General features: G+C 37.9%; 1 protein-coding gene across 3 annotated transcripts in view; it reads right to left on the reverse strand.

The window, feature by feature from the left end:
• The window catches only part of CPNE4 (copine 4), a 224,586-nt gene that overhangs the window by 31,352 nt on the left and 165,856 nt on the right, over positions 1–27,378 (reverse strand). For all 3 annotated transcript variants that reach the window (XM_072925796.1, XM_012571621.5, XM_030265082.4), the window contains 4 exons: positions 23,817–23,915; positions 13,439–13,525; positions 12,811–12,870; positions 7,339–7,472 (listed from right to left, as the gene is read on the reverse strand). In XM_072925796.1, the coding sequence (XP_072781897.1) occupies positions 7,339–7,472; positions 12,811–12,870; positions 13,439–13,525; positions 23,817–23,915 (380 nt within the window). The remainder of the gene's footprint in view (positions 1–7,338; positions 7,473–12,810; positions 12,871–13,438; positions 13,526–23,816; positions 23,916–27,378) is intronic.

Consider the following 27,378-nt stretch of genomic DNA (forward strand, 5'->3'; position numbering starts at 1 on the left):
CAGGGATTTACATGTCACGTAGTTTTCTTCAGAAGGGACTTTTGACAGTGAAATCCCTACAGTACTGGTTTGCACAGTTGCAGAAAGTGTCAAGTACTGCACTGACCAATGCTTTCAGAAGAGGTTTCAAGCTGAGCTGAGAAGTAGTACAGACTGCACAGAAAAACCACATAGAAGGTTCAGATTTTCAGGTTTCTACTAGTTGACAGAATTCAGCAGAGGTCTGAAAAACATTTGAGAAAGCTGAAGCTAAGCAGTTTCTTAAGAAAAGAAACTTGGGAGGGACTGCTTGTGACTGGTTTGACTGGTGCACTGGCATAAGAACTAAGTTCCTGGGAGAAAAGGCATGAAGAAGACACAAAGATGAACAGTTGGCAATGGAAAAGGAAGACCTGTAAGAATTGACAGGGTCTGCCCAGATAAGAGCCTGCATAGATAGATGTGTATAAATGTGTGTGTGTGTTTAAATATATGCACACACCCACACATGTTTGTATGTATGTACATTTGCAAAAGAAGCCATTACGAAGTCCTCTTCCCAACACAACTGGTGTATGAGACTAATTCTCCTGTACTGATTCTTGGGATAAAAAGTGGTGATTGTGGAAACCCCTTGGTTATGTGGGAATCCTTACATGGCAGCAGTCTACAAATGACAGGTTCTGCAAGGTCAAATACTGAATTTATGTTTGTATTCATTATGTAATAGTGCCAGTCTAGGTCCTCAGCTGTTAAATCCAAGGATTTAACATTTTTGTTTGAAAATGGAAACAATTAGTGATTCCTTTTTGCCAGTGCAGTTCGAGACCTGGGTTATCCAAACACTTCAAACATGTTTACCCACATTTCAGCTTGTTGACAAACATAAGGTGCAAGTTTTTCTGTATAGGTTATTGTTTCTCAATTCTTCTTTTATTGTATGTCTATGCAAATTTGGTCCTATTAAAGCACTATATAAAAAGATGCATATCTTTTCCCTGAAGATTTTTAAACTTGTTAAGATATGCTAATCAGCTTTTTTGCTAAACAGCCTCCAGAAAGGTTGTTTCTGTAATTAAAGTGATAAAGAGAGATGCTTAATAATTAAGCATATTTTTATTTATTGATCTGCATGAGTAGATAAAATTTGAACATCTACAGCTCTGTGTAGGAAGTTCATAAAATATTTAATGTCAGATATAGTGCCAGTAATTCTAGGCATCATTCTTTTGCCTCAGTTTTAATGAACTACTATTGTACTACTATCACAATCAAAGCAAATTTTTGTTTTTCTCTTTGTGTCTGGCAAAATTGCTTCAAGGTATTTAAGACAGATCCTTCCAGTTGAGGTAGCTTTCTGAGTTATCATCCACAAACCCAGATAGTGCTTTAGGATGAACTGTTAAGTGGTTCTTGGAGATAAGCTTCTTATTACTAAAGAAAGGTGCAAACTCTCGGAATCACCAATACCCACAGATTACGACACTCTTAAAGCCATAATTGAAACCACAGTATTTAAGTATGGACTGATATTTGTATTTGGGACTAATTGCATTGATTTATATATTATTTCCATAGTATATACCGTGTTACAAATTTCTTGTTCTCTTTCTCCTCCCCAACTGCCCTCTGCTGGTACCTCAGGAAAAATATTTCTGGGATAGCTGAAACTTTTCAGGCTTATATTTTTTTCACTTCATAGATCTACACCAAAAGCAACATGCTGGGCTGGGATCCCCGGTCCTTTTATTTTCTCCTTTCCTTTTTTCACCTTCTAAAATTTGAAGTGTAGTTTACAGAGAAGGAAGGGCTTATATACAGTTTTCAATCATAGTGAACATTCTTGTTCAGGCCTGAAATATGAAAAAGAAACCATAAAGAGCAATTTTTGCATTTAGTCAGCAACTGCTGCAATTCATTGTTTGCAGAAGGCAATGATGCAACTCAGACCGACTTCAGGAGTTTCGTGTCTTTTGTGGAATGTGGCCTGGCTTCTAAATTTTCATTCTGAAGTATTTTGTAGAGCTCTACACATAAATAATTTCTGCCCTTTGCAGGAATAATGTGCTCTTTGCTCATTAGTGGCCTTTAAGGAGGTTGCTAGTCAAGTATGTTTTACACAAGCAGTTTATTTGTTAACATACAATCTCAGTGTGAATGTCACTTTCAAGGAGCTACTTGAGGATTTAGAGTTAAGGAGACTATTTGCCTAAATGAAAAGAAAACATTAGTGTCATGAAAGAGAGTTTATCTTCCACATGTTTCAAAGGCTCTTGAAAATGAAGTAAAATCTGCAGTATCTTTAAAAGTGAATGAATTAACAGAGATTTAAAATAATTAGAAATAAGACTATTTTGAAACAGATTTTGAATGAAACAAAGATAAATTTGACAAGATTTTACAAAACTATGTGGTCAAATACATGGAATCATGCACTGAGTGCCTAGATAAGAATGGAGATGGCCCATCAAGAATAGGAAGTTCCACAAATATCCAGTGCAGTAAATGCTTTTGCATTTCATAATGTAGTAAAAGCATTTGATAAAGTAGATCTAATCTTGTCTTTTTCAATGAATGAGTATTGATTTGACTACACAAAAACCAATTCTCCTATGTGTTTGTGAAGGCTTTTTATTAACTCAATGAAGATTCTGAATGTATGCACAAACATAAAACTAGGTGCAGAAAACAAAATCAAAAAAATCAGCCAGGTAAATGGGAGGCAGTGGACATTTGTGTGTGAGGCAAACAATTAATAATAAAGTTCAAATTCAGTAAAACTCTTAATTCCATTTTAGTGCCATCTATACTTTGCATAATACCTCAGGATTTGCTTGAGTCAGACGGAATTCAATGGGATTAGATAATAAGCTCTAGTGTCTTGCTGATTCAGAACAGAAGTTTTAATGCAAAGATAAATATTTAATGTAATTTAATGAGATTCTTAATAAGCACAAGCAAAAGAAAAACTACTAACTGCAGAAATCAGATTTAAAAGTGAGGAGCAGATTTGCAAGACCTGCCATGGGCTTCAGCCACAAAAGCATCATTAAAACCTGCAATAATCTAAGATAATTTAGGAAGTAGTTCAGCCTTTAGCATTGTGTACAAGGAAAACATTTATCCTTGCAAACAAGCTATTTACAGTCCCATTCCAGCCCATTTTTCCTTTGATAGAAACAGCAATCACTGCAGAATGAAAGATGAGCTACACTCACGGCTACTTGCTTGCATTCCAGCACCGGTAAAACAAATCATTAAGATCAAAGCACCAGCCATTTTAATAACTGTGAGCACTGTTATTGTGGCTTATGGCTTTGTTCTGCACAGAGGGAAGATGTAAACAGCACAAAAGAGAAATCAATTGTTTTTTACTGAATGGCTCTGTATTAACACTAAATAATGTACATACATAAGTATATTTAATAGCTCTAGGTTATATGCATATCTATATATTAATGAACACATGAGTAGAACTCTAGTTTTATATACAAAGAGGTAGTTCAGGTCCTTGCAGTCAGGACATGGCCAGACTTTATGCTGGGACAAAGGGGAAAGCAAATGTTCCCTGATTCCCCAGTTTAGCCATAAGCTTCTCTGGCTTCCAAAATGGTGCTGTTGTTCCATGCCAAGCAGGGTGTAGTTTTATGATACAAATTGAGAAGCTTTGGGGAAGAGCTGCCATGCAGAACAAGGTACATTCAAAATTATTATACAACTTAAGAACGCTTCATGGCTTTTATAAGATTTTAGTCACAGATCCTTTATTTCAATTGTTGAATGAGTTTGCCTTTCCTCATATCTGGGTATTCAACCAGCAATGACACCTGCCACCTACTCTTTGAAAACAGCATTTGCTTGAAGGGGTCTCCACCAGGCTCCAAAACCATTGTTCAATCAGAGCTGTTGAAGCTTAGAAGACCTAAGCCAGCACAGAGAGTTTGATTTATCCTATCTGCCCTAAGTAAACTTGCTAACTCATTGTACAACCCATGTAGAGGGTACATATTTATAGTAGTGAACAACTGATTTTTCAGGATCCTGGCTTGGCTGGTATTGCTGGTCACCAGAAACCATTTTATTTGACTTCTGATACAGAGAACTCAATACTGAAATTACTGAGGTAAAACAATAAACATGAAATGATACAGAAGCAGATATTTTAATATTAAGTGCTTTAGTGCCCAATGATTTTTCATCATTTTCCCCTGTTTCTCTGTTCTAAAAAGGGGAGACTGGATTTGCACACTTTCAAGGTAAAATTGTACCAGTTATGTAACTACTAATATAAAAGAAAGTGTCTGAAAATATTTAAACAGAAATACATATTTCTCGCTTATTACTTTGTGAGGTTGTTTTTAAACATTCATGAGTCATTTTTCTTAAAATAAATTCTTCTCCATGAAGCTGTCTGCTTATTTTCAAGTTTTTAATGTGTTTTCTCCTTCCCAGTATTTCTAACTGCATTTAAGAACCTAATTCCTTTAAACTAATGAATATTTCTCGTTCCTTTATGATCCATTGCTGCTGTTGCTTAGCCACTGGTTATATCACTACATATACACTGGTTATATTACTACTGCATACTCTATCTATGAAAAACGTTTTTATAGCCTGAAACAATGCTACCATATAGATAAAGTATTAAGTATTTTGTGCAGGTGAATAGCTCTTCCATTTCCCTTATCATTATCAGATTGGCCTATTCCTACAGGACTGCAGCAATTCTACAATCAGGATAATAATCAGTGTCTCTCTCATACTCTGAATATTGCTGATAAAAGAATGAATCTTATTCTTTCACGCTTAACTATGCAAAACGGTGCTACTCATTTAACTGTTTCAGGAATCTCTGAACCATATGGATAAAAGTGCTCTTGGATGAGCAGGGTTTATTCCGCTGTACCTAGAGATGTGAGGCAACAATTAATTTGGAGCATTAATTGCTTACAGATGCATTCTGTTAGGCTGATGTGTACAGAAACCTAGATTATGAGAAGATTTGGTTTGATTGATCGAACTAGCTAGAGTTTATAAAGGAAAATTTTGCATTTTGAGTGTAGTCTCTCTACGTTATTACTTGCCAATCCAATCCCCCCTGAAACACAAATAAATTTGAATGTTTCTAATGAAGGAAATATTTTAATTAATAACCATACAAGTTTTTTTTTTACAATTAAAAAAAAACAGTCTGGTTATTTAAGTAGCAAAAGTACGTAGAATTCTACAACTCTACTATTGAAATGCAAAAAGTATTGCAAATAACAGATTTTACTTTACTCATCTATTATTTCCATTGATGCAAATACATTAATCCTGAGACCATGGTAAAATCACTCTATTTTTCTTGGTTTGGACTGAAATCAGCCAGTTCTGCCTATTTGAGATGATTGATGCATACAAATTATAAAACTTCATGTAAGAGCACTACTATTGTGTGATCTCATATTCTAATCTTAATAAATATATGTTCCAAAACAGAATCTGGAAACAGATGTCCTGCTCCATTATCTGAAGCACAACTGGACTCACTGGAGCAGTTATGGATGTGTGCCACCTTTCAGATTTTAACTTAATTTGTATTTTTTTTAAGTGTATATATAGAAGATTTGCTTTGTACGTTATATTTGCTCAGATATACAAAGGCTGCAATACAACAACAAAAAAAAAGGTCTATACAGAACCTGTAGATCATGTTGTGTGAAGGCTTGTACCTCCTAATTTCTTTCCTTCTTTTGAAAAATTTTAGATTTTATTTTCCAATTTTTTCAAAATATGCAAGTATAAGGAAAAGACCTCACTTGACATTTTGATCAGAAAGCACTGACCATGTTGAATCACTTGTCCATGGGAATATATTCATAGTGTTACAGCTTGAGAACATGTATGGGTCAAGCTCGTGCCCAAAAGGTGACATCTTCATGGGAAAACAACTGGCTTTTGTTCAGCCCTAGTTCATAGCTCATAGACCCTCAGTTGTGCTGATTAGCATCAATAGGCATTTTCTGCAGCACAATGGAACAGAATGATGCTGATGATTTCATCTACAAAATTACTGGCTATTTTTTTGATACTGATTGAAATACACTGATTGAGAAAAAAATCCTGATTTGGAGTTAATAGTTCCATATAGAAGGAACTGTGCCACTTAATTACCTAATTTTCTAAAAAAAACCAACTTAAATGTTAAAATCAAAAATTCTGTGTGCATAAACCAGCCCATATTTCTTCTTTCCCTATTTTTTGAAGTTTATAAATGTTCAGAGTTATTGCTAGTAATTATAAAATTACTGCATAATCACTGGGGATTTCTCAGCTCACTTACAATAAAATATTAATTTTCTCAGACTCTCTGACTAAATCTGACCATCACATTCTTACAAAACTCATATCAGAACAGTACTTTTGTCATTCTTTGAGAAGACATTTCATTACCATGCAAATGGAAGTGCCTCTGAGCAGGCTAGTTGGTATGCAACGTGTAACATGCAAACCATAGTCTGAAGTCACTCCACAATTTATACAGAAAGTTTAACTCAAATTTGACTGGGAATACCACTGTTTTCTTGAGATCTGGTATTTACATATGGCAAAGTGGTGGGTAGATGTCTATCATATGTGCAAATATTAGAAAGAACAGCTGTGTAAGATACTGTGTCTCACCACCAGAGAAAGAACATTTAAAGGAAATGCACTTGGTAATTAAATTAATAATGGGCAATTAATTTGATAGAAGCAGGCAGCCTATTTGAAAGCAACAGAAGTACATAATGTAATCAAAGCATATTTGGTCCAATTACTTGCATTGGTTTATTTATTTAAAGGCATGTTGTGTACACACACTACCTTTCAACATTTATTTTAGAGGAGAGTGCAATGTTCGACAGGCCAGGAGAACACTGAAAAAGACCATGGGCTTACTTCTAAAAATAGACATCATCAATAAGCAGTTTAGGCAACTACAAATTCAGTTTCAAAGTCAATGTCTCAGGAATACTTTTCAGTAGAATAGGGCACACAATCTCAAGTGTATCAGAAAGGAAGCTGCCAGTATCTGCAAAACTGGCTCCAAGTTGTTAATCTTGAACACATGAAAAATCCACTCTAACATGTAATTTTAACATGGACTACAGACCGAAAGCCGAACACAAATCAGCGAAGAATTGTGACTTTCTTTATCATGAAACTAATCTAAACCCAGAGTCACTCTCAAAAGCAGGTTAAGGTAGACTAATCTCTCTGTCATTCTTCATAAGTGCCTAAACAGGGAGCCTCTGTGGCCAGCCACAGGCAGTCATTAATTTCACACTGTGAAAACACTTTCTAAAGACAACTATGCAATCCAACGTGGTTATTTACCTGTCATAGTCTTGGCAAATCTCCCCAACAGCCACCAAAGCTTTCAGGTACTCATTGGGCTGATAGGGGTGGATGTAGTGCAGCGAGCAGCTGTTCCTGGGGTCGCCGTTCGATGCAGTGAAATCTATAGCTACCTGGAAAAGAAGAGAAGTCAATGTGCTGCAGAGCTCTTCTGAGCATAAACACACCTACATCAACTATATATCTTTACCAGAAATAATCTGCTGCAGCAAAGAGACAGCAGCCTCACAGCAAAGGTCATTTTAGAGCATACTTAATCAAATTGGAATTAGGATTGTACTGGTAAATATATGTAGAAGCAAATGACAATTTATAAAATAAGAGGTAATAAAACTAAAATGGCATAATTAGGTAAAAAATTACCTGCATTGCTATTCTATGGGTAAAATTATGTTCTAATACAAATGAATCAAATTAATTATCTCTAGGTTCTCATATTTAATTAAATTATTCCAGCTCAGGTAACATTCAGGACATAAAATCTTTGCAGTAAAAAAGTCTGTAGAGAGTTACAAGTCCTACTAAAACAGTAGAATTCTAATTAGGGGCATTTCTTAGCTATTTTAATTGTTACTGTGGCTGTAGTAGTAGATATTGCTTGTCTGGTATTTTTTCTCTTCAAAACATCTAAGCATTAAAAATTAACCCTCCCAATTTCACAGTTCATAGCAAGCTTAAACATGAGCTGCAGGGTAAAAAATAAAGCTTGAATCCTGTGAAGATTTTTGGTTGTTGTTTTTGAAATACCTTAGAGAAGACTGTGGGTAGTAGTCACTGAAAAAGCAAGTATTAATGAATCATCTTAAAATTAATTTCTCCCTTTTAAAATACTCTTTATATTTCTCACTGAAGGTAGGCTCTGGCATGCATCTTCCTTTCTTATGGATCAGAAAGTCCTCTGCTGAATGCTGCTTTATAGGAATTCCTAAGAGAAGCAACAAGAATCCCAAGGGTCTTACAGAGGGAACAAAGCCATTTATAAAATATCCATGTGTCCAATAACCTATTTCTCTAAAAAACCCACTACACCTGAATATTCAATAGACAAATGCAGCAAGTTCAGATTTCAGTTTTACAGAGTAGCTGAAAGGTAAGAAAGGGTCTTGCTAAAGGCTGCAAAAAGAACTCTGAAGGCACAGCTTGCTTTTGCAAATGTTCAGCTTCCCCAGCTGCAGCTTCTGCTTGGCACAGGGAACACTACTTTATGCAGCTTCAAAATGAAAATGAAACATGACATTTTCATGCTTCCTTAAAAAAAATATATACACAGCCCTTCTGAAACTTATTTTTGTTGCTAAAAATTTAAAGAGAAGTATCATACTAGGTCAACCCAACATGGCTTTCCTCCACTGTGATTTTTCATCTCTATCTTAGCTGAAGAAACTAACCCCTAGTAGGCTTGGAAATCCCTTCTTTGCCTTGATCATGCATGAACCTCTGGCACCTCACCACATTCAGTCAGGAGAGAGATGAGCTTTTTGGCTTGCAAGTAAGAGTAATCTTTCACCTCTGCTTCCTACTCACAGTTCAGGCACCGAAGCACTGAGTTTGTTTTCTACATAGATCTTTTTCCAAAAATGATATCTGGATTTAACTTTGAATAAATCAACTGAGAACCTCTCATGACTTCACTTGTGAGGGCACATAACTCAGGAAACACTGCACATATTAAACTGAGAAAGAAAGCAACACTAGTGGCTTGTGAAAGCCATGAGAAATCCATGGATGCTTGTACGGACTAGCTTAGTTTTGGGAAAGTTATATGTAAAAAAATCTTATTCAATGTATGCATATATTCTTAAAAACAAGTATATTTTCTCTGATAGTAATTCAACCTAAATTTGATTACAGAAGGCACAAAAATGCCACTGTATGATAGGGAAGCAAAGGGGATTCCTGTAAAATTGTTTAAAGTGGGTGTTTTTACTGACAATCCCAAAACACTAAAACACATTAACAAGACTTTAGTGACAACTCAGACAGATCTGGACAAGTCTCCCTTTATGGCTAACTGCTTTGGAAATTAAATCAAGAATATGGAATAGGAATAAGGAGTGAGTTTCATGAGCTTTGAAAAAAGCCTGTGGCTAGTGTTTGGGAAAGCAAAAAAAAAAAAAAAAAACAACTTCCTGGAACAAGCTTCCTTTTGGAAATGGTCCTTGCAGTAGAGGTCTGCTGAAAAGTAAAAAAATATCCTAATTTCCTATGATGAAGAATTTATGAATATTTGTACTTGGATGCAGCAAGCTTCTTGAATTTGATCCAAATCTCTGCTTGACTCCCACAGGGAGGACTTACAAAAAAAGATGACCGCTGTAAATTGCCACGATTCCAAAATAACAATGCACAGCTCTGCTCCTTTAGCATTACCCAGCAGAACCAAGGTCTTGTGCAAATACATTGGATAAGGATTTGTAAAAATAAGTTAATACATGACAAAAGTTATGTTAATATCACAATTGTGCTTATCTTTTGGGCAGCAAAGTAGGAATCTTTCTTATCATGCGTGCATTTGATTTTATCAGCTTATCTTTAAATGTATCAGTTCCAGTGTCCAGTGTCATCTTCGCTCAGCTAAATAAGAGCATAACAGAGCAATAACTACACTCAATACCAGCTTCTTTTTTTATCCTCACACTTGTAAAAGGTTGATTTTCACTACACTCAAAACATCCTACAGAGCTGGGACCTCCTGCTAGATCTGTCAGCAACAAATCAGGTTGCCCAACACTGTGACCTGCCTGAGAGAGTATCTGTCCAATATATCTTTCTATTACAGCTCCTTTTATGCATGTTACACATCCTTTCTGCTGTACATTCTGAAGTGATGAAAATGTCTTCTGACTACAGACCCATTTGCACTGCCAACCTCTGAACACTTCTGCAGCAGGGTACACAGTCTGATAAGAGATACAGTGTTTGGCAATAAGCTGGGCATAAAAATAGAGGGCTGGAATCAGAACTATTGATCTTTATAGATGAAAACTTCTTAATAACTGGTTGTTAAGCAAAGGAAAAGTTTACTTTCATTTTTCCAAGGCATTCTTTTTAACTACAAACCATGTTTCTACAATGAAGATACAAAGAACACACAGCATGATGATACCAAGGCTTCCATTAGTGCCTTAAATTAGCAGGTACATCACACTACAGCTTTTTTTTATCAAATGTATGCCTAGCATCCCAGTTTCCCTCCCTCAGCAAGTGCCCTTTCAAATCACAGTTGTATCATACTGCCTGTACACAGCAGGAACTCACAAAAACGTCATTAATGTTAGGACAACGACAACAACAATACACGTATCAGAAGAGTTTCAAACAATCCCAAAACCACTACAGTTAGAAACAATGGAAATCTGGGAAAGTCCAAGAAATTGGCCTCCTCTGATTCAGTGGTCTGAATTAATCAGATTAGGACTATGTGAAGAGGAGATTATATGATGCATGCAGAAAGCAAGAGAGGATGGAATATCTCCCCAGCAGGCTGCATCCTTTTGTTTCAGTGACCACTGGAGAATTAATTTTGGAAAACAACAACACATCTCACAACCAGTCTGTGCTGAGGACTGCTGGAAGAAGAGTGGAGGAAAACATGTGGAGAGCCATTTTGTGATGATGTTGAGTAGAGCCACTGGGTTATGCATGCAGACAGCCATAGGTACAGAGATGTCACAATGGCTTACCCTGGGTCCTTGCATGTTGAAAATTGATAGTGATGAGCTTACACAATACTGTGGATTCACCATTAAGGGCAACAGTAATTCAGGGATCTCTGTGGCTGACAGTATAACAAATCTTCCATTTCCTTTATGTCCTCGTTGCCCACCCTTGAAAATGAGCTTACTTAAGCTTTCTCTAACCCATTTTTTTGTTTCATTTTAGTAAAATGAACTACATTAAAACACAGTAGAAGCCATTATCCACTTTAACCCAATTGCCCTACCACTTTCAAACTTGTGTTTCACAGCCTACTAATAGGAAACCTTGACAAGTAAACAAAAGGCAAGCAAATTGCCATAACCCTTCCTTGCTCTAAGAACTTGCATTCTCATTGGAAAACAGTTATGAAGAATCAGAGTTTGAAAAGCTGTAACTTAATATGTAAATCCCTAGATACTTTCTAATGGTGGCAGAGCTCCTGTTCTTGAGCTGCAGTTGTGGGAAATGCATATTAACTTATCTTTGCATGTGCCTAACTAAATGCCCTTATTAGAAAAGGCTTTCAAATATAACATGAAGGCATTAATGTCTTTCTGAGAACCACCTTGAATACATTTGGTAACTAAATTCTTCCAGTCATATTTTAGGGAAGAAATGTCAGAAAAGATAAATTAAAGGGGTTTCCAGTGACTGCCAAGTTTCAGACTTGAAGGAGAAATGTGCATTGCTGGTACGTGGGGATAAAAAAAGAAGTAGCCAGGTAAGACAGAGAAGCAATTACACAGTATGTTTTACATGAAAGAAGGCAGTTATGAAGATCTTTGTCCACTGCAAAAGGCATTTCCTTCAAAACCAAAACAGAGTCCTCATTTTTGGGTGTTATCCAATGAGTTTGTAATGAGTATGGGCATAGTCCATGTTTAACACTTCAAAAAGCTGATCTGTACACAAGAAGGCAATCCACAACTGTCCTGCTCCTAGAACTTTAGGTTAATATAAAAAAAAAAAAATCTTTCTTTTGTTGTCAAATCTTTTTGGGAAATGAAGGCTTGTCTGGAAAATGTGAAATGGAACATGTCAGTAGCATCCAATGTCTGCTACTTTATATGTGGGAGCAGAAATAAGGCAGGATGCTATAGGAAAAGAAAAGATCTCCAAAAGAAGAATATTACCTTTGTGCATTAGATTTTAGCCCTTTAGCAGGCATAAATTAGAAATCACATAAACCAGATTGGAACTGAGTCACAATCTGTATTCCTATGCTATGGGAGAAACTGATATATCATATTATATTAAGTATATAAATTTTTAAATATATGATACAAAAAAAGGTCAAACCCACACATTATTAAATGTTTCTATTAAATGGAAATACAAAAAGCTGTATTTCTATATAAGAAGAGCCCTGCAAATCCTTTTACACCCTGTTCCTTGAACTGAATAGCTTGTGAGTACACTCTAAATTAGAACTGTGTCCCCCTGTAGTGCCATCTTACTTGGTAGCTATAGCTGAGATATGAAACACCAGCATTTACTCCAGGCTGACAGAGAAAAGTCCCTGGCTGGATCTCTGTGTGTGTTACTTTCAGTATGGCACTGTTTCAGGGGAAACAACTTGCTTTTACAAAGGACTCATCCTGGAAAGGAAGGCTGGCCCTCAATACATTTTGCAAGAATAACTTAATAATTTACCAAGGAATGACAAGTAAGAATCATTTATCTGAAAGTAATGAATTGGTATCTAAGGGGATTCCTTTTCTTCAGAACAAGTTAGAGAAGTAAGACACTTACTGTAAACTGTATTTGGCAGCCTCCCATGATATAATCTAAGAAAGAATGCATCTTGTGTATCTGCAGACAAGAAAGCAAGACATTCAACTTAGCTATGTACTGACAAAACTTAGGAGAACTGCCTGAAAAAAGGATAAATTGGAAGGAGGAGAGGGACCAACTGAAAATTAGACAAAGGAAGAATCATTAAATACAGTTTGAGACAGAAACAAAACTATAAACAGAAAAATCGAAATTCTAAACCTACAGAAAGGAAAACAATAAAGTAGAACCAACATCTCAGTGGGAAGTCAGAGGAAATTTTGCAGTTTGTTTAAGAGTAACAAGAGCAATGTTGTAGATATTATGGAAGTATTACAAGGGATACAAACAAAGCTGGACAGTATTTAGGTGTTAGAATTTAGTATTGTCTTTTCCATTCTTCAAGAGCAGGAACAGGGTAAGAGAAATGAAACAAGAGTTGAGGACAATCAACATGCTTTTGAGATTCAAGTTCTTGCCTTTACTTTTTGTAGGGAATAGTTTCCTTGGCTATTCTACAGGCAGTTCCACTTTGTTCCAAGCACCAATAAAATTTATCACTGAGAGCTTAGTGAAGAAATTGTCAAAGAGCAAAACATATATTTACCTTGCATTGGTTAAGGATGACAATGCCTGAGTTCTTGTAGTTCTTCTTCTTTGCTTTGTACTTGGGGTTGATGCATTCCCATTGTACCTGTAAAAAAAATAGCAGTCATTCTCTGCAGGAAAAATTATGTACAGATTGAGTAATTATCAAAAACTTCACTGCACAATTTCCACAGCTGACTAAATCATTACAGATAATGGTGCACAGAGAGGAAAAAAATGAAAACTGTTAACTATGCAGAGAATAGTTAATAGAAAAAGGCCCAGGGCAAACATCAGTCTTTGAACATATACATGTGGCTGTGGCACTGAGGGAGACATCCAGATTAATTTGTTGTCATCTTCCAGTCTTGTAGTTTGAGGTGTTACGTAAGCAAGATTGAGGATCTTTTGAGATCATTTAAGAGGACAAAAGAAGAAGGAACTTAATACAAATGAAAATACTAGAGAGAGTAACCTGATGCATTGTATTAACTACAAAACTGTTGTCACAGTAATACTGAGTTTTGTATTAAACTCATAATTAGAAAAATTCTGGTCAGCAATCATCTCCCTTTCCCTTTAGGTCTGATAGGAAAATAAAAAGTTAAGAAAATCAGTAAAATGTTCACAAAGATGCAGCTAACTAATGATATTTGAAATTTATCCCTAAGAATATATTAAGATCCTTTTTTGAATTTTTTTTTATAGTTTTATTTACGAATAGTCAATTTTACACCACAACAGTCCTACCTTGTTACTTAAATATATCTCCTTGTTCTTACCATATCTTCCAGGTTCTTAATAATTTCCACTTGAAATGTTCTGCCGTCCTCTAGTTTTAGGCAGACTGATAAGGCCAAGCTTTCAGACCCTCACCTCTAATGTTTACAGGCATTATTCATGCCTTTACTACGGGAGTAAAATGTACATTTGTACACGCAATTGTCTATTGGCATTAGTGTATACAGATTTTTATCTGTAATATGCTGTTAATATGGTGAATAGCATGAGTATTTCCCTTCAGGGAGCTGTTTTCAACTGTGGAGACAAAACATGTGATGCTGGATAACAGAAAGAAATACAATTCCAAAAGGAATCAGAATGATTGATTATCTAAAAATCTCTATGATGACATTTTGAAATTAAAAATGTCTTAAGTGTTACAGTGTTTTGCCTACAATGAAAATCTGCCTAAGTGTTATAATACTTTGAGGTAGAATACTTTGAGTGTTATAATACAGTGAGGTACATATGTGGTATGTCTTGGCAAAGTGTTAGAGCACCAAAAACTATTTTTACTTTGTGCTCAGCCCCAGAAATTGCATTGAGCTTCAAACCAGTGTCTAACAGCAATTATTTGGGTGTCTCTGAAATATTCCAGATTTAGAGACTTTGTCAAACATCAAAAACATGGAAGGCAAAACATATGGCTTTGGAGCAATATGAGACCATTTCTGCACAGGGGAGGAGGGGTATCTGCATCACTGTGAAATGGAGACAGGTGACAGAGTGAAGAATAGGAAAAGAGAAAAGAACTGTTCCAACTGCAGGAAAAACATCTGCTTGCTCTCCCAGCTAGCCTACAGCTCAGTTATTTGTCTTATGAAACAAATTTTCCAACTGAGAAGACAGGCAGATACAGGCCCTCATGTTCAGGGGAAATCCTCTGTAAATGTTTTTTCTCTACTCAAGAGAAGCAGTCAGGATCAAGAAATAAAATCCCTTCTCTCCCAGCAAGAGAGTGCTCTGTAACACAACACTGGAGTGCAATAAGCTCATATTTGGGTCTGAAAGCAAGGCAAAAGCACTGCCCAATCTTGATAGGTTGCTGTCAGGCAAAATGGTTTAAAGCACAGTTGTCTCCACACTTACTCAAAGCATTTCTACAGAGAAATCATGCTGTCTGTATTTCATACATAAGCTGTAATATGTCAAATAGAAAGAAAAACTAGGAGACAGGATTTGCATTCCTCCCTTTGACACTGAAGTACACTGGAGAGGTGCAGTAGCTTTGCCCTGAACATCCAAGGTGAACATCCTTAAGCTTAGCATTCTCCAACATGAATGTGGATATTTAAACAAAGCCTGACCTATATGAAACCATATACTGTGCACATAATTTCTCTTCTTAGGAAAAGGATTATTTAAGCCTGAAAAAAGAAATTTCCACAGTGTTTTTATGAAAGAAGTTCATAGTAAATAAGGACCAAAGTGGCATAGAACATAACTGCAAGAGAGAAAAGAATATTTCAGGTTCTTTTTGCTAACTATAAAATGCAATTATGAATGTTCACCTGCTTTGCAAAGCATTTTGAGATGTGTGGATAACAATTCTCAGTAACTACCTAAAGCTCATTAAAATATTCTATGTGCAAGTCACTAACATTATTGGCTTATGTGGACAATACAGCAAAGGATATAAAGTTTACAGAAAGTAGGAAAACAAAAGGAAAGAACAATTTTGCACTTATTAAAGTGCATATTGATGATAGTATAACAAAGGAAAGGGAATAAGAGAGGAGAGAGAAGACATTTCCCAGTTCATAGGCTTAAAAAAGCCAGTAAGACTGTTTTACACAAAGCTAAGTCCTCACTTAACGACCATTATCCAGTTCTGGATCCTTGGCAATTCCCACAGTTAAAGATAAAGATGCAACAAGCATCATTTGAAGGAAATTCCCTATACAGGTCTTACTGTTTATCCAGCTTTTATAATGAGAACAGAGTTCAGAATACAGCTCTAAGCAGGTAAGTAATAACAAGAAACAATTCTCAAATATTTTGCTTGCACTGTTGAGGCCAACCTCAATTTCCAGTCTGTTCCTACATTCCCAGTATTGCTTTAGTATCTGACATTGTTTTTATTGATCCATTTTTGCTCTTAAATTAACTTTTCAGTTCAGAGAAAACTAATGCAATAGTCCGCAATCTGACACTAATGGTAAACATTGTGAAGTTTGGATTTGTCATTCTGAAAGTCACTTAGCATTTCCTCCGAATGCCTGACAGCTCTGGGCTGTGCAAGCTCTTTCCCTATCGACCAACACAGAGAGTCTGAAACAGAAAGCAAACTGGTTTTAAATTACATACTGTTAATTTAAGTAATGTTGCAAATGTTGGCAATGGACTCCCAAGACTATACTGTGCTGGTGTTTCTTTTATATGCTTAAATTTAAACCACTGTGTGGAGAATTTCTGAACAAACTCCATTCAGCTATTTTTCAATGAGACTCGGTGAACTAATGCTGACACTTGGAAGGTCCCAATACTCTTGTGCCTGTGATGGGGAGACACAGATCCCACAGCGGGAGATGTTACTCTGCACTGAAGGATACTGTCTTTCCAAACAGCCTTACTGCTTCAGAAGAGAAAGAAAAGCAAACAATGCAACCACTTCTGCCATAGGTCAGCAAAGGGAAGTGGAGGTGACTAAATGAAAGCAACTATTGTAGAAACAAAATTTGGACAGTATGTGGCACAAGCTATTCAGAGAAAGGACTGAAGGTGTCAGGAGAGCTTCATGTACTCCAAGGCAAGACAAATAGCAGATAGCAGATGCTTTCTCTGGGACAGTGCTAGCACACCAGGACATTGGGTAGGCCTGTGAGGAAAGGACTAGAGATCTTGCATTGCTTGTTGTATGTTTTAGGCATAGCTTGTGTTGGCAGTAAGATGTTCTCTTGCCTCGCCTGCACTTCTTTGTTTCTCTCTTCTTCCTTCCTGTTCAGCTGCTGCAATGAATTGCACAGTTTGAGAATGACAAAGGAGCTACTGCAGTCTAATGGATGGGGCAAAACCCCCAATCGATAGCAGGTAGCATTATATCCTGCACTGTCTCTTCCTGATGCCTCAAGATAAACAAACCACTTTGATGTGAATTGAGTCTCCTCCCACATGAAAGGCTGCTTTATTCCTGCCATCCCTCTAGGCAAGAGGACAGGATAGTTTTGTGATTTTTTTCCTCTTTCTGTCCCAGAAATACATCCACCAAGAGAGAAGACCTGCTTTTAATCACTGCCAGAGGTTTCCTCTGGAAACTTGCCCCTGGAGAATGAAGTAGAAATTAAACCATTTCTTGTTTTCCCTGCTAAGCCTCCAGCCTCCCCTGTGCTTCTGAGGCTGTACCAATGGTTGCCTCCTCACAGGGATTTGGCAAGTGCCTGGTGTGGCTGCACCCTCTGCTGCCTTGTCTGTGGCCAGCAGCAGCTGCTGATGTTGCAGACAGTCCTGGGCCAACTGGGCTGTCTCCTGATAAAACTGGAATTGTCCACAGGTGTCAGTAACCCCTTGGCCCATTACCAAGAGCTTAAATGTCTCATGGTGCAGAGTCATCTGAAGAGCTACTAGATGGAAAAGCCCTCCCTAATAATACCCTGAACTTGTGGGGATGTCAGTGGAGATGAGAAATAGAACAGGGTTTCTTTCTCCTCTTTCTTTTTGTGTGTGTGCAAATGCACATGTGTCCATCTTTTATGTAATACAAGAACAGATCTTTCCCTTACATAACTCCTGTGCTGCATGGGGACCCAGGTGATTTCTCTGCCTTTTTTTCCTCTCAAATCCCTCTGGCTTTATTGCCTTGATTAAAAGACCCAAAATAGTGATTTTTTTTTTTTCTCATCAGTAGAGGATTTCTCCTTTCAACTATGATAAGCTTTAATAGCATTTCCATTTATGTAATCTCAAGCTTCTTGTTGTCCTGTTTAAATATGCTTGATAGATTAATATTAGAACGCCTTAGAAACTGCCACTGTACACACATACTAAAAACATACATTATATGTATTCTTGGAAGAAATCCTAAGACACAATAAACTCAGAGTACTTATTAGTATTTCACTTAAAAAGATAAGGATAGAGTTATTCTTACTGTGGTGGTTTTTTTTGTTTGTTTGTTTGGTTGGTTGGTTTTTTGTGTCAAGATTAGGTGAAAGAGTAAATAATAAAGTTTGGAATGGTGGAAAGTGTTAATAGAAGATCATGAAACCACATGTTGGAAAAGACTTCTAAGATCATTGAGTCCAACTGCTAAGCCAGCACCACCAATTTCACCATTAAACCATGGTTCATGCAAGGGCTGCTTAAGATGTGCACTTGAACAAGAGGATGTCTTTGTACCATTTTTTATTGGTGGTCAGTATGAAAGCATGCTAGATGTCAGAACATAACAGTCTATAACCATAACGTAAATTTTATGGAACAGGAACACATAAAGTTATTATCCCGAGGTTGTTCATGATCAGAAAGTCTTCTTAAAACAGAAGACCAGCAAGTTTTCCCAGAATTCAGTCCTCTCAGCCATGGAGAACACCTAACACTCTGAAGGAGCTGCAATTCAAGATTTGTAAATCTCACCCAAGACATACCACATTTAGAAAAGAAATTCATAAACAGCTTATGCCACTTCTGATCAAAACAAGTGATCTCATTCAGGTAAGAAATTTTCTCTTCACACAGTACTGGTTCAACCACTCAGAAGACACCGGTGCTAGATTCACAACATTTATCTAAATGACGCCTGGTCTCAGACACACATTTCTGAGAAATCTCACAGCCAAGGCAAGCCAGTAAGCTCATCTGAGGCTGTCATTCAAAACTGGGGATAATCAGTACACAGCCTAGGGATGGAACAGTCTTAGAAGCACCACCGGCTCCTGTAAGTAAGCCGGTGATACATACCCATTCTGTCCATCTCAAGCAGTTCTGTAGCAGTTGATAGATTGGCTATAAGACTAAAATATCTTTACTTTTAGAGGGGGAGATTGAAGAATGGGTCAGAATGCTCTGTGCTTTCTGAAGGATGAACTATATACAATTAAACGGCAACTTCAACAACATTGTCAGCCCCTCCAGAGACGAGGTGAGCTGGTGAAATGGTGAGAAGCACTAGCAGCTCACAGATACCACACAGTCCATCCTGCTCACCAGCACAAACTGTGGTACTCCCACTCTCATTGCTTAATGCATCTGTGACAACTTGTGCTGCTGATTCCAGCCAATATAGACATTGCTGATGGGCAGAGATGGAGATCTGTGCCACTGGTGTAGCCTCCTTTAAAACCACACAGATTTGCAGCTGAAGCTTAATCAGAGTTCCTGAATCCGCTATCAATGATGAATGTTCCTTCCAATTCTCTCCAGTTTCCCGGGAAAGTGAAAAACCCAGGCTGACAATCACTTGATTATCTTCTGACAGAACTATAGCAAAGTACTGTATCTAGCTGTAAAGTCTACTGTACAAAGGAAAATATAACCAGAACAAGAAGCTTCACTGCATCTCCTTAGCAACTCAAATAGGGATGCCAGACCTAAGCCCTACTCTTTACTCTGGCTTCCACAGCATCTGAGATGAAGTTCCAGGCTTTGGCCCTCATCTTCAACACTTGACACTCACTGTTGTGATGTAATGTGAAAGAATGTTAGCACCAGGGGCTGGAGAATGCAGTTTTATTCCTCTGACTGAAAGGCGTACTACATGGAAAACAATATTTTCTGGTCTGAGGCTATGAAAGGGTCTCTTCTAGGAACAAAGAACTATGTTTAACCTACTCATGTCCCCACCCACATATAATTACATTTCTCTGATATGGCCTTTCTTATCAGAAATCGCTAGCAACACATCTACTTGAAGGCGAAACAGCTTCCTTTATAATTTTCTCAAGGTGCACTGTAGCCTCTTCATTGAAAGTAAACACTCCATTGTGCATGCTTTTTCTTTAGGGAGGCTAAAACTAAGGAAAAGAACTGACAACTGCTAATCACATTACTTAACGTTGATCAAAGGATGTTGACATAAACTATGCACTAAGATGTTTTTATGGGGTCCACAGAAATGCAATATTGCCTTTAGCAGCAATAGTTCTTTCTACAGAATAGAGAAAAATGAGATAGGATGAGGGAGGGATAGGGAGAGAGTAAAAGAGAAATTGCATTCTGGCTCCAGCCAAGTGACGTGGCTTCCCACATGACTGACCTCTCCTGTACAACCCGTGATCACAGTGTTGTTTTCCATAAGTACATCATCTGCAGCAGGACCTGCTCAAACTCCTACTGCTTGTTCTTCTCTACTGTGTTCACCAAACCCTGATTTTATCAGGGGCAAGAGCCATCTAGCATGTGCATTTATATTTTTTGGACCACTATTTATCAGACACTTAAATGACTAACACTTACTATCTTATCCACTCAGTCTTGTTTTCCTCTAGAATAGGCTACAAAACAAGGATTAGAAAAGAGGAGAAAGGAAACTGATTCCCACCTTGGTGGTAACTGTGTCCAATGACAATTAGTTATATCAACAACAGGGCTTTGCAGATGCAAGCCCACAGAATAACATCATAGCCCCAACAGAATGAGAGGAGCAAGGAATTAAAAGTGGCATAATTCCTAGGGTGGAGGAAGATTGCAGATAAAAGGTTAAGGTGAAAGAACCTGCAGAATGGCAAATGGCAGGCCCATAGCAAGAGTAAGATTCAGGCACTAAACCATAGGGCAAAACTAAAACATTTTGGGACAGCACTCTGATGATACTGCAGTGACAACCTAGAACAAGAACTGACAAATGGCTGCATTAACTTCTTATGCCTCTGAAAGAGTAATCATTCTTTTTGCTAGCTGAGGATGAAAAAAAGCATATTTCTCCATCATAATGAAGAATACATCTTTTATCCCGCAGAGCCATTCCTGGCATTCTGGACTACAAGGCTCTTGTTTTGGCCAACAAGCTGTCTCCTGGGAAGGCCCATGATGTGGTTTTAAGACATTTACATTAAAAATACATTCCCTTTACCTCTCTCACACAGTCCCTCCCTAAGACACAGGTATTTGTATACAAATTTGGAGTGTTGTCACATCACTGGTTTTGTTAATGTTATTGTCATGGTTTGACACGGGAAGAGAATTTTTTAGAAGGAAGAGGTTCACCAGTCAGGGGTCAGGTTTAGATACTGACACTTGGGGTGACCAATTGAAGGTGGACACGCCTCTGAGAACACAGAGGGGTTAAAAGCGGAATTCCCAGGAGGACTCGTCCTTCTTTGGTTCCGGTCACCGCATGGTACGGACCTCTCCCCTGCCCAGCCCGGGCTGGGTGGGGGAGGGGAGCCATGCGGCCTGTGGAGGTAGGCCCAAGGGTGGAGGGGATGCAATTAGACCTGGCCCCCTGCAGATGGAAGGGTGGAGAAATCTGGGATGTCTCCGCTCCCCCCAGAGTCTCTCTATCTCCCAGGAGAGAAAAAGAGACAGAGACTCGGTGGTTTTATCAGCAGTTCGCCGCAGGGAAGGAGAAGAGCGGGGGGGCCGCAAGGTGCCCAGCCGGGCTGTGGGAGCTGGAGCCTGGGCAGCGAGCCATCCTTGGGAGTTGGGACTTTTAACCCTTCCTGAGAAATGAAGGCTTTATGAAATATTACTCCTCCTGAATTTGAAGAAAAGAGAGACAGCTTGAAACCTCAGATGTTTAGAGAAGAAGGTTGGGGGGCAGATGATAGAGTGGCTTTTTGGCTGGACTCTGCTTGTTTACCATAGACTGAACCACTCTTTCTTTCAAGAGGGACTGCATTTTAGGGGGATGCATTGGTGAGCCAAGAGACCTTCTGCAGCAACTACCAGTTTTGGAGTGGACAGAGAGAGAGCTGAGGAGGGTGTGAGGATGCCCTCCATCTTCAGGAAGAAGAGAAGGCGATCTCTGTCTTTTGGACCCTCGGCCCCAGGGGAAAATGGGGGGGACTCTAGTCCCAAATTGTGATACTGGACTGTTGTTCCTGGTGGTCCTTGGCAAAGCATCCTTAAAGGGGCCCTATAAGCAGTCTCTGTCCATGCACGGTGGTGAGAGCACTGTGACATGGAGAAGAGAATGTCACACTGGCCCGGGGTGTCTGGTCGGTGCCACGTGTGACATTGGAAACACAAAAGGTGGCAGTTGTGTTTCCTGGGGGGGTCTATGGTTGCAAGGGGGACTCCTCTCTTCCCCGATGGACTCAGTATTGATTATATTGAAGGGTGAAAACTTGATTAAGGATCCAAATGGGTCTTGCTGGGGTTTGGTGGAGTTGGGTGGAGGGAGGAGAAATGTTTTGGAAGGTTTTCATTTCGAATTTTGTGGTTTTTTTCTTTCCTTTCTTTTCCTTTTATAGTAGTAGTAGTAGTAGTAGTGTAATAAAGTTTTTTCCTTTGTTATTAAGTTTGGCCTGCTTTGCTCTGTCCTTGATCACATTTCACAGCATTTGATTGGTAAGTTGTATTTTCATGGGGCGCTGGCATTGTGCCAGCGTCAAACCATGACAGTTATTCATTCTGGGATTTGTTTATCTCCTTATTTCCACTCAAATTTTGTTCAATAAAAGTTTTGATCCTCTGACTTGATTTGAGAGAGAAAACAGGTTTCACTTACACTCAGGTTGTGTTCAGAAGTTATTTATAATGGATGAATATATGACTGATACATATCAGCAGTATTTTACACATGTGAGCAGCATTTGCCAAACTTTAGTGTATTATAAGAACTTCAACAGAAAATATCTAGAAAAGCCATAAATGTTTCTTGACCTATGGCATAGACTGACTGCTTACCATTTATAGACACCTTCTGACTTTGTATTAGATTTTTACTAACACGTGATATGTATAAAGCCCAGATAAAGCTTATTAGGCATTTGTGTTTGGGGTTGAGATTGCAACAACAGTGGAACAATGAATACAAATTATCTGCAGGATCAACGTTTTTGACTCCCCCTCAGAGAATTTATCAAAGCTAACACATTTATAAGTAAGTAATAATAGAAAATGACAATTTCTGGAATTAGATATGCCAAATCACTTATCATATTAAGTAATTGCTATCAATTGCAATTTGAAAAGATACAGATAACATAAACCAGTGAAATTATTGATAAGCTAGCAATTTAATTTTCCCTGATGGCTGTAAATCATGAAATACTTATAAAACCAATCAGGTTTGTCATGATGGGTTCTAGTTAAAGCTGGCAGCAATGAATGCAGTACATGAGAAATGGAGAAAGATGGAGAATGACCCAGTAAAGGCCTTTAGGTGAGCAGGGAAATGCTTTGAGTAGCCAGAATGGGGATCTGCTTTGCAGCACAGCACCTCATGGAAACCATGTGCTTGGGCTCAAAGGAAATATATCTTAGCAGAAAGGAATGTCTGTGGAATGGGAACTAGGAAAAAAACCTAAAGTATTTCAGGCATGAATGTACAGGAACAAATGCTCTTTTATATTTTCAGATTACTGTGTCCAGGTAACAGTAAAACCTGTGGGAGTGATCCACACAACTAAGTTCTGGGAAATGATGAGGCAATGCCTGCTTTATGACAGGATTGTCTGGGGAACTCTGCTCTACAAAGATTACATATTGAGATTGCTCAGGTGGTTTCCACTTACCTGTCTTCCCTCCATAGCTCCTCGCATTTCCTTGAAAGTTGAGCTAAATTCTCCAATGAAGTCATGCTTTCCATTGGAATCCCAGTCCCAAACTATGCACTGGGGAGACAAAGGGGAAAAGAACAAAGCAGCACATTTTTCTTCTGACAGAAAAGAGATTTTATTGAAATACACTTCAGGAGAAATTATGATGTACACTGGGTAGAGTGTTTTATCTCAAACAAAATCAGAGGACATATTAAAACCCTATTCTTGTTCTGATCAAAATAAAATGGCAAGTGGAATCTCAACACAGCTTGCTGCTGATAGTTCTGTGTCATGGAGTTTGCCTAATGAAGCATGTATTTCAGAAGGAAAGGATTTCTTGTCTGCATCATTTTGCTAGGTGTGAAAATACAGGATTATGTGTATTTGCATATTCATGGTTAAATGGTGTCCCAACTTACCTTGTTGATGTATTTTACAAATACAAGCTAATACTCAAAACCCTGCTTGCCTTGGGCAAACATTACTTTTCTCATTTTTACAGTCAGTGAAGGTGAGACAATAGTTACAGACATAATTTTTTGAAATGGCTTTGAAATTATACACATTAGTGCTTGCTGCCCATATCTTGGCTCTTTCCCAGTGCTGCTCAACAGTGACTACACAAACCAAACCTCACTGGTAGCCTTGCCTAAATTCATGCATAAAGATTAATATCTCAATGAGTTGAGCTTTGAGAATTTTATTTTACGGATTTTGCTAAATACAACTCAGCTAGCCAAGACAGAAGCACATAGCAATAACTACATGCTTTACTGAATTGCAATTTTAAAACTGCTCCAAGGACAACCAAGGGGCTCACAGCTGTAAAGAACAAAATCCCAAATTCAGCCTTATGTTCTCTCTAGATAAAGGTCACATACATTGACTGAATCAGGAGGCCTTTATTGAAAATGTCCTGCTAAAAATTACCTTTTAGGGTTTTTTTAAAATCAGAAATGTGTCAAAGCCATCTGCCTTGTCACATGAAGATTGCAATGTTATATCACCATCAGATGGTTCTGAGGGTAACAACAGTGTGTTTTCTCTGCCTTCTTTGTTTCAGCAAGGCTCAGAACTTTAGACCCAGAACTGGTGGACAGACAACACAAGAGGAAGAGCAAGGTTTGCTCCTCAAAGACTCCTAAAGCAAATTGAAGTTTGCTTGGTCCAAAGGGGCAGTGAGTTCATTCAGAAGGAAACTGAAATCATTGGATGGCCACTGGATTTTGAGTTTTAAATATTTCCAAAGAAGCACTTTATTAAAACAGACTCCCCTGTCCACCAGTTATCAGTTATGCTTTCTAACCAGCCCGAAGAATCCAGACAAAGCTGGCAGGTGGATGTGCCCTTTTGAGGATACAGGGAAGACTCTAGAAAGCTTGAGATTTGGACCATACTACCACCTCCTATTTTACCTGCCTTTACTTTTTTGTAGTGGTTGCAAAAGCTATTTAAGATCTTAGAAGTAATACTAAACAAAAAGATTTGTCAAAATACCATAGCAAATTGCTCTGAATGTGCAAAAAGTGTGGTTTTAGTAATGCTGAGAACTTTGAAACAATGTTTTTGAAAAAGTTACTATTTCACAAAGAAAAGGAAAAATAAAAGAACCCTTATTATGAAATTATCCAACCAGGGTTCCTTTTCAGGTTCAGTCTTTAAACTCAATTGGAGCATAAATACAAAAACAGACCCAAGGTTACCAGAGTCCTCCAGGAAAAGGTACTTTGAAAAATTTGTATTAGGGTGCTGACTCTTAAAAATAGGGAAAAGCTCTGAGTGCTTATTTGTGGTTAGAAACTTTGAGTGGAGACAAGTTAGATTACATATAAAATGTCCACTCAAAAGGGATCCAACTGCTTTTTCTCTCAAGCTGGAGTTTTTCTAACTTTAGTTTTCAGAAAGCCAGACGGTACTTTAATCTTCATATTGGCTTAATGGAAAAGGCAAACAATTACAGTATTATCTCAGTGCCATTTGTTCAATTACAGCTAAGGGAGAAAGGGGATTCCTGCACATACATCCATTATGACTTCTTTTTTTTCCCCCAAGTCTCACATCTGGCCATAGAAATTAATTGTTACTGTCTGAAAAACATGTTGTACACAGTAATGATCCTGCATTTCAAATGTATGTGAAAAGCATTTCTGAAATATAGAAATAATGTGGCCCAGACATTTTTATAAAAACTCAGTCAGACAGATCAAATAAGCAGGGAAGGATCTTTGCAAATAATCCATAATCCATAATCAGGTAAAGACCACAGATGATAACCAAAGCATTATTTCCCTGTGAAATACTTTAAAGGGCTTTTTGGTCTCTCTTCAAATCAATTCCTTCACAATGTAGATCATACTTTATCTTTAGGCAAACATTAATGTGTTCTTTGGGTCTCTACTCCTAGAGGTTGCTTAGGTAGACGATTAACAGTATACCTACACTCTATTAAAAGTCTCATTAATTTAAGGAGGCTTTCCATACACTGAATTTGAATGCTGGTAAATCAGTGTTCAGATAACTGGTGAAAGAATTCAGTCTCCTACCTACAGCTTACAAGCTCAAATACAGTGAATAAAAACCTCTGCTAATGCTGCATGAGGATGGAATAGCACTGACCAGAATGATGAAGAACATCTTTCCAGTCAGTGCTATTCCATCAGCCTGCATGATCCTATCTTCCTCCTGAAAATACCCACTGAGTGCAGGGAGAGGGAACACTATGCTATCCTTAGTAGAGCTAACCAGTAGACTCAGTTAAAATGATATCAAAGGATCACTTCTGGGTATCCACATCTTCATTCCTTTAGCTTTTCTTGTAAATAGTGCAAAATGAAAGATTTCTTTCCAAACTGAAATTGAACATTTCACCAGAGAAAGGTCCACTTAAAAAAAAAAAAAAAAAAAAAAAAAAAAATCTCAGGTGAATGCTGATGGAATTTTCCCCTGGTTTAATTTCAAATTTTTCACCAAGATTAAATTTTCCCAATACTCTCACTATAAAGGGCATTCAAGAAATATTGCATTGGCACTGGACCTACAATAGCACAAGCTTTTCTGGCTGATTTTTCAGAAGACACTTCCCAGAAGATGACAGCTAGATTAATCTTGCTACCTCTGCATGAACAAGAACTCACTTGCACGATTTCTGATTTTATTGAGACTTTTCCCAAGTCTTAATATTAGAGCCAACATTTGTCATAAAATAGTTCTTCCCATAGTCATCATCCTAGCTGGCTTTAACTACGAGAACAAAGTAAGAGAAAAGACCACCTACAGTAAGCATGTATTTGTGTGTCGGCAGATACTGAGGTTATTTTCCCTATACAGCTTCTGAGAAATGCTTAAAGTGATTTGTCCCCATTAGATTTTCACAATGAGAGTACTACTATATACAGCACCTTTGGGTATGGGTAATGGAGAAATGTGGAACTAAACAGTGCAATTTATGAACAAGCCCAAAACATGCTCTGAAGGTTAGTTTCTAAAAGACTGGCAGTGAGCCTCCTGACTAAATCCTATCAGGAGGCAGCTGGCA

The sequence above is a fragment of the Taeniopygia guttata genome, chromosome 2, assembly GCF_048771995.1.
Source record: "Taeniopygia guttata chromosome 2, bTaeGut7.mat, whole genome shotgun sequence".
Classification (NCBI taxonomy): domain Eukaryota; kingdom Metazoa; phylum Chordata; class Aves; order Passeriformes; family Estrildidae; genus Taeniopygia; species Taeniopygia guttata.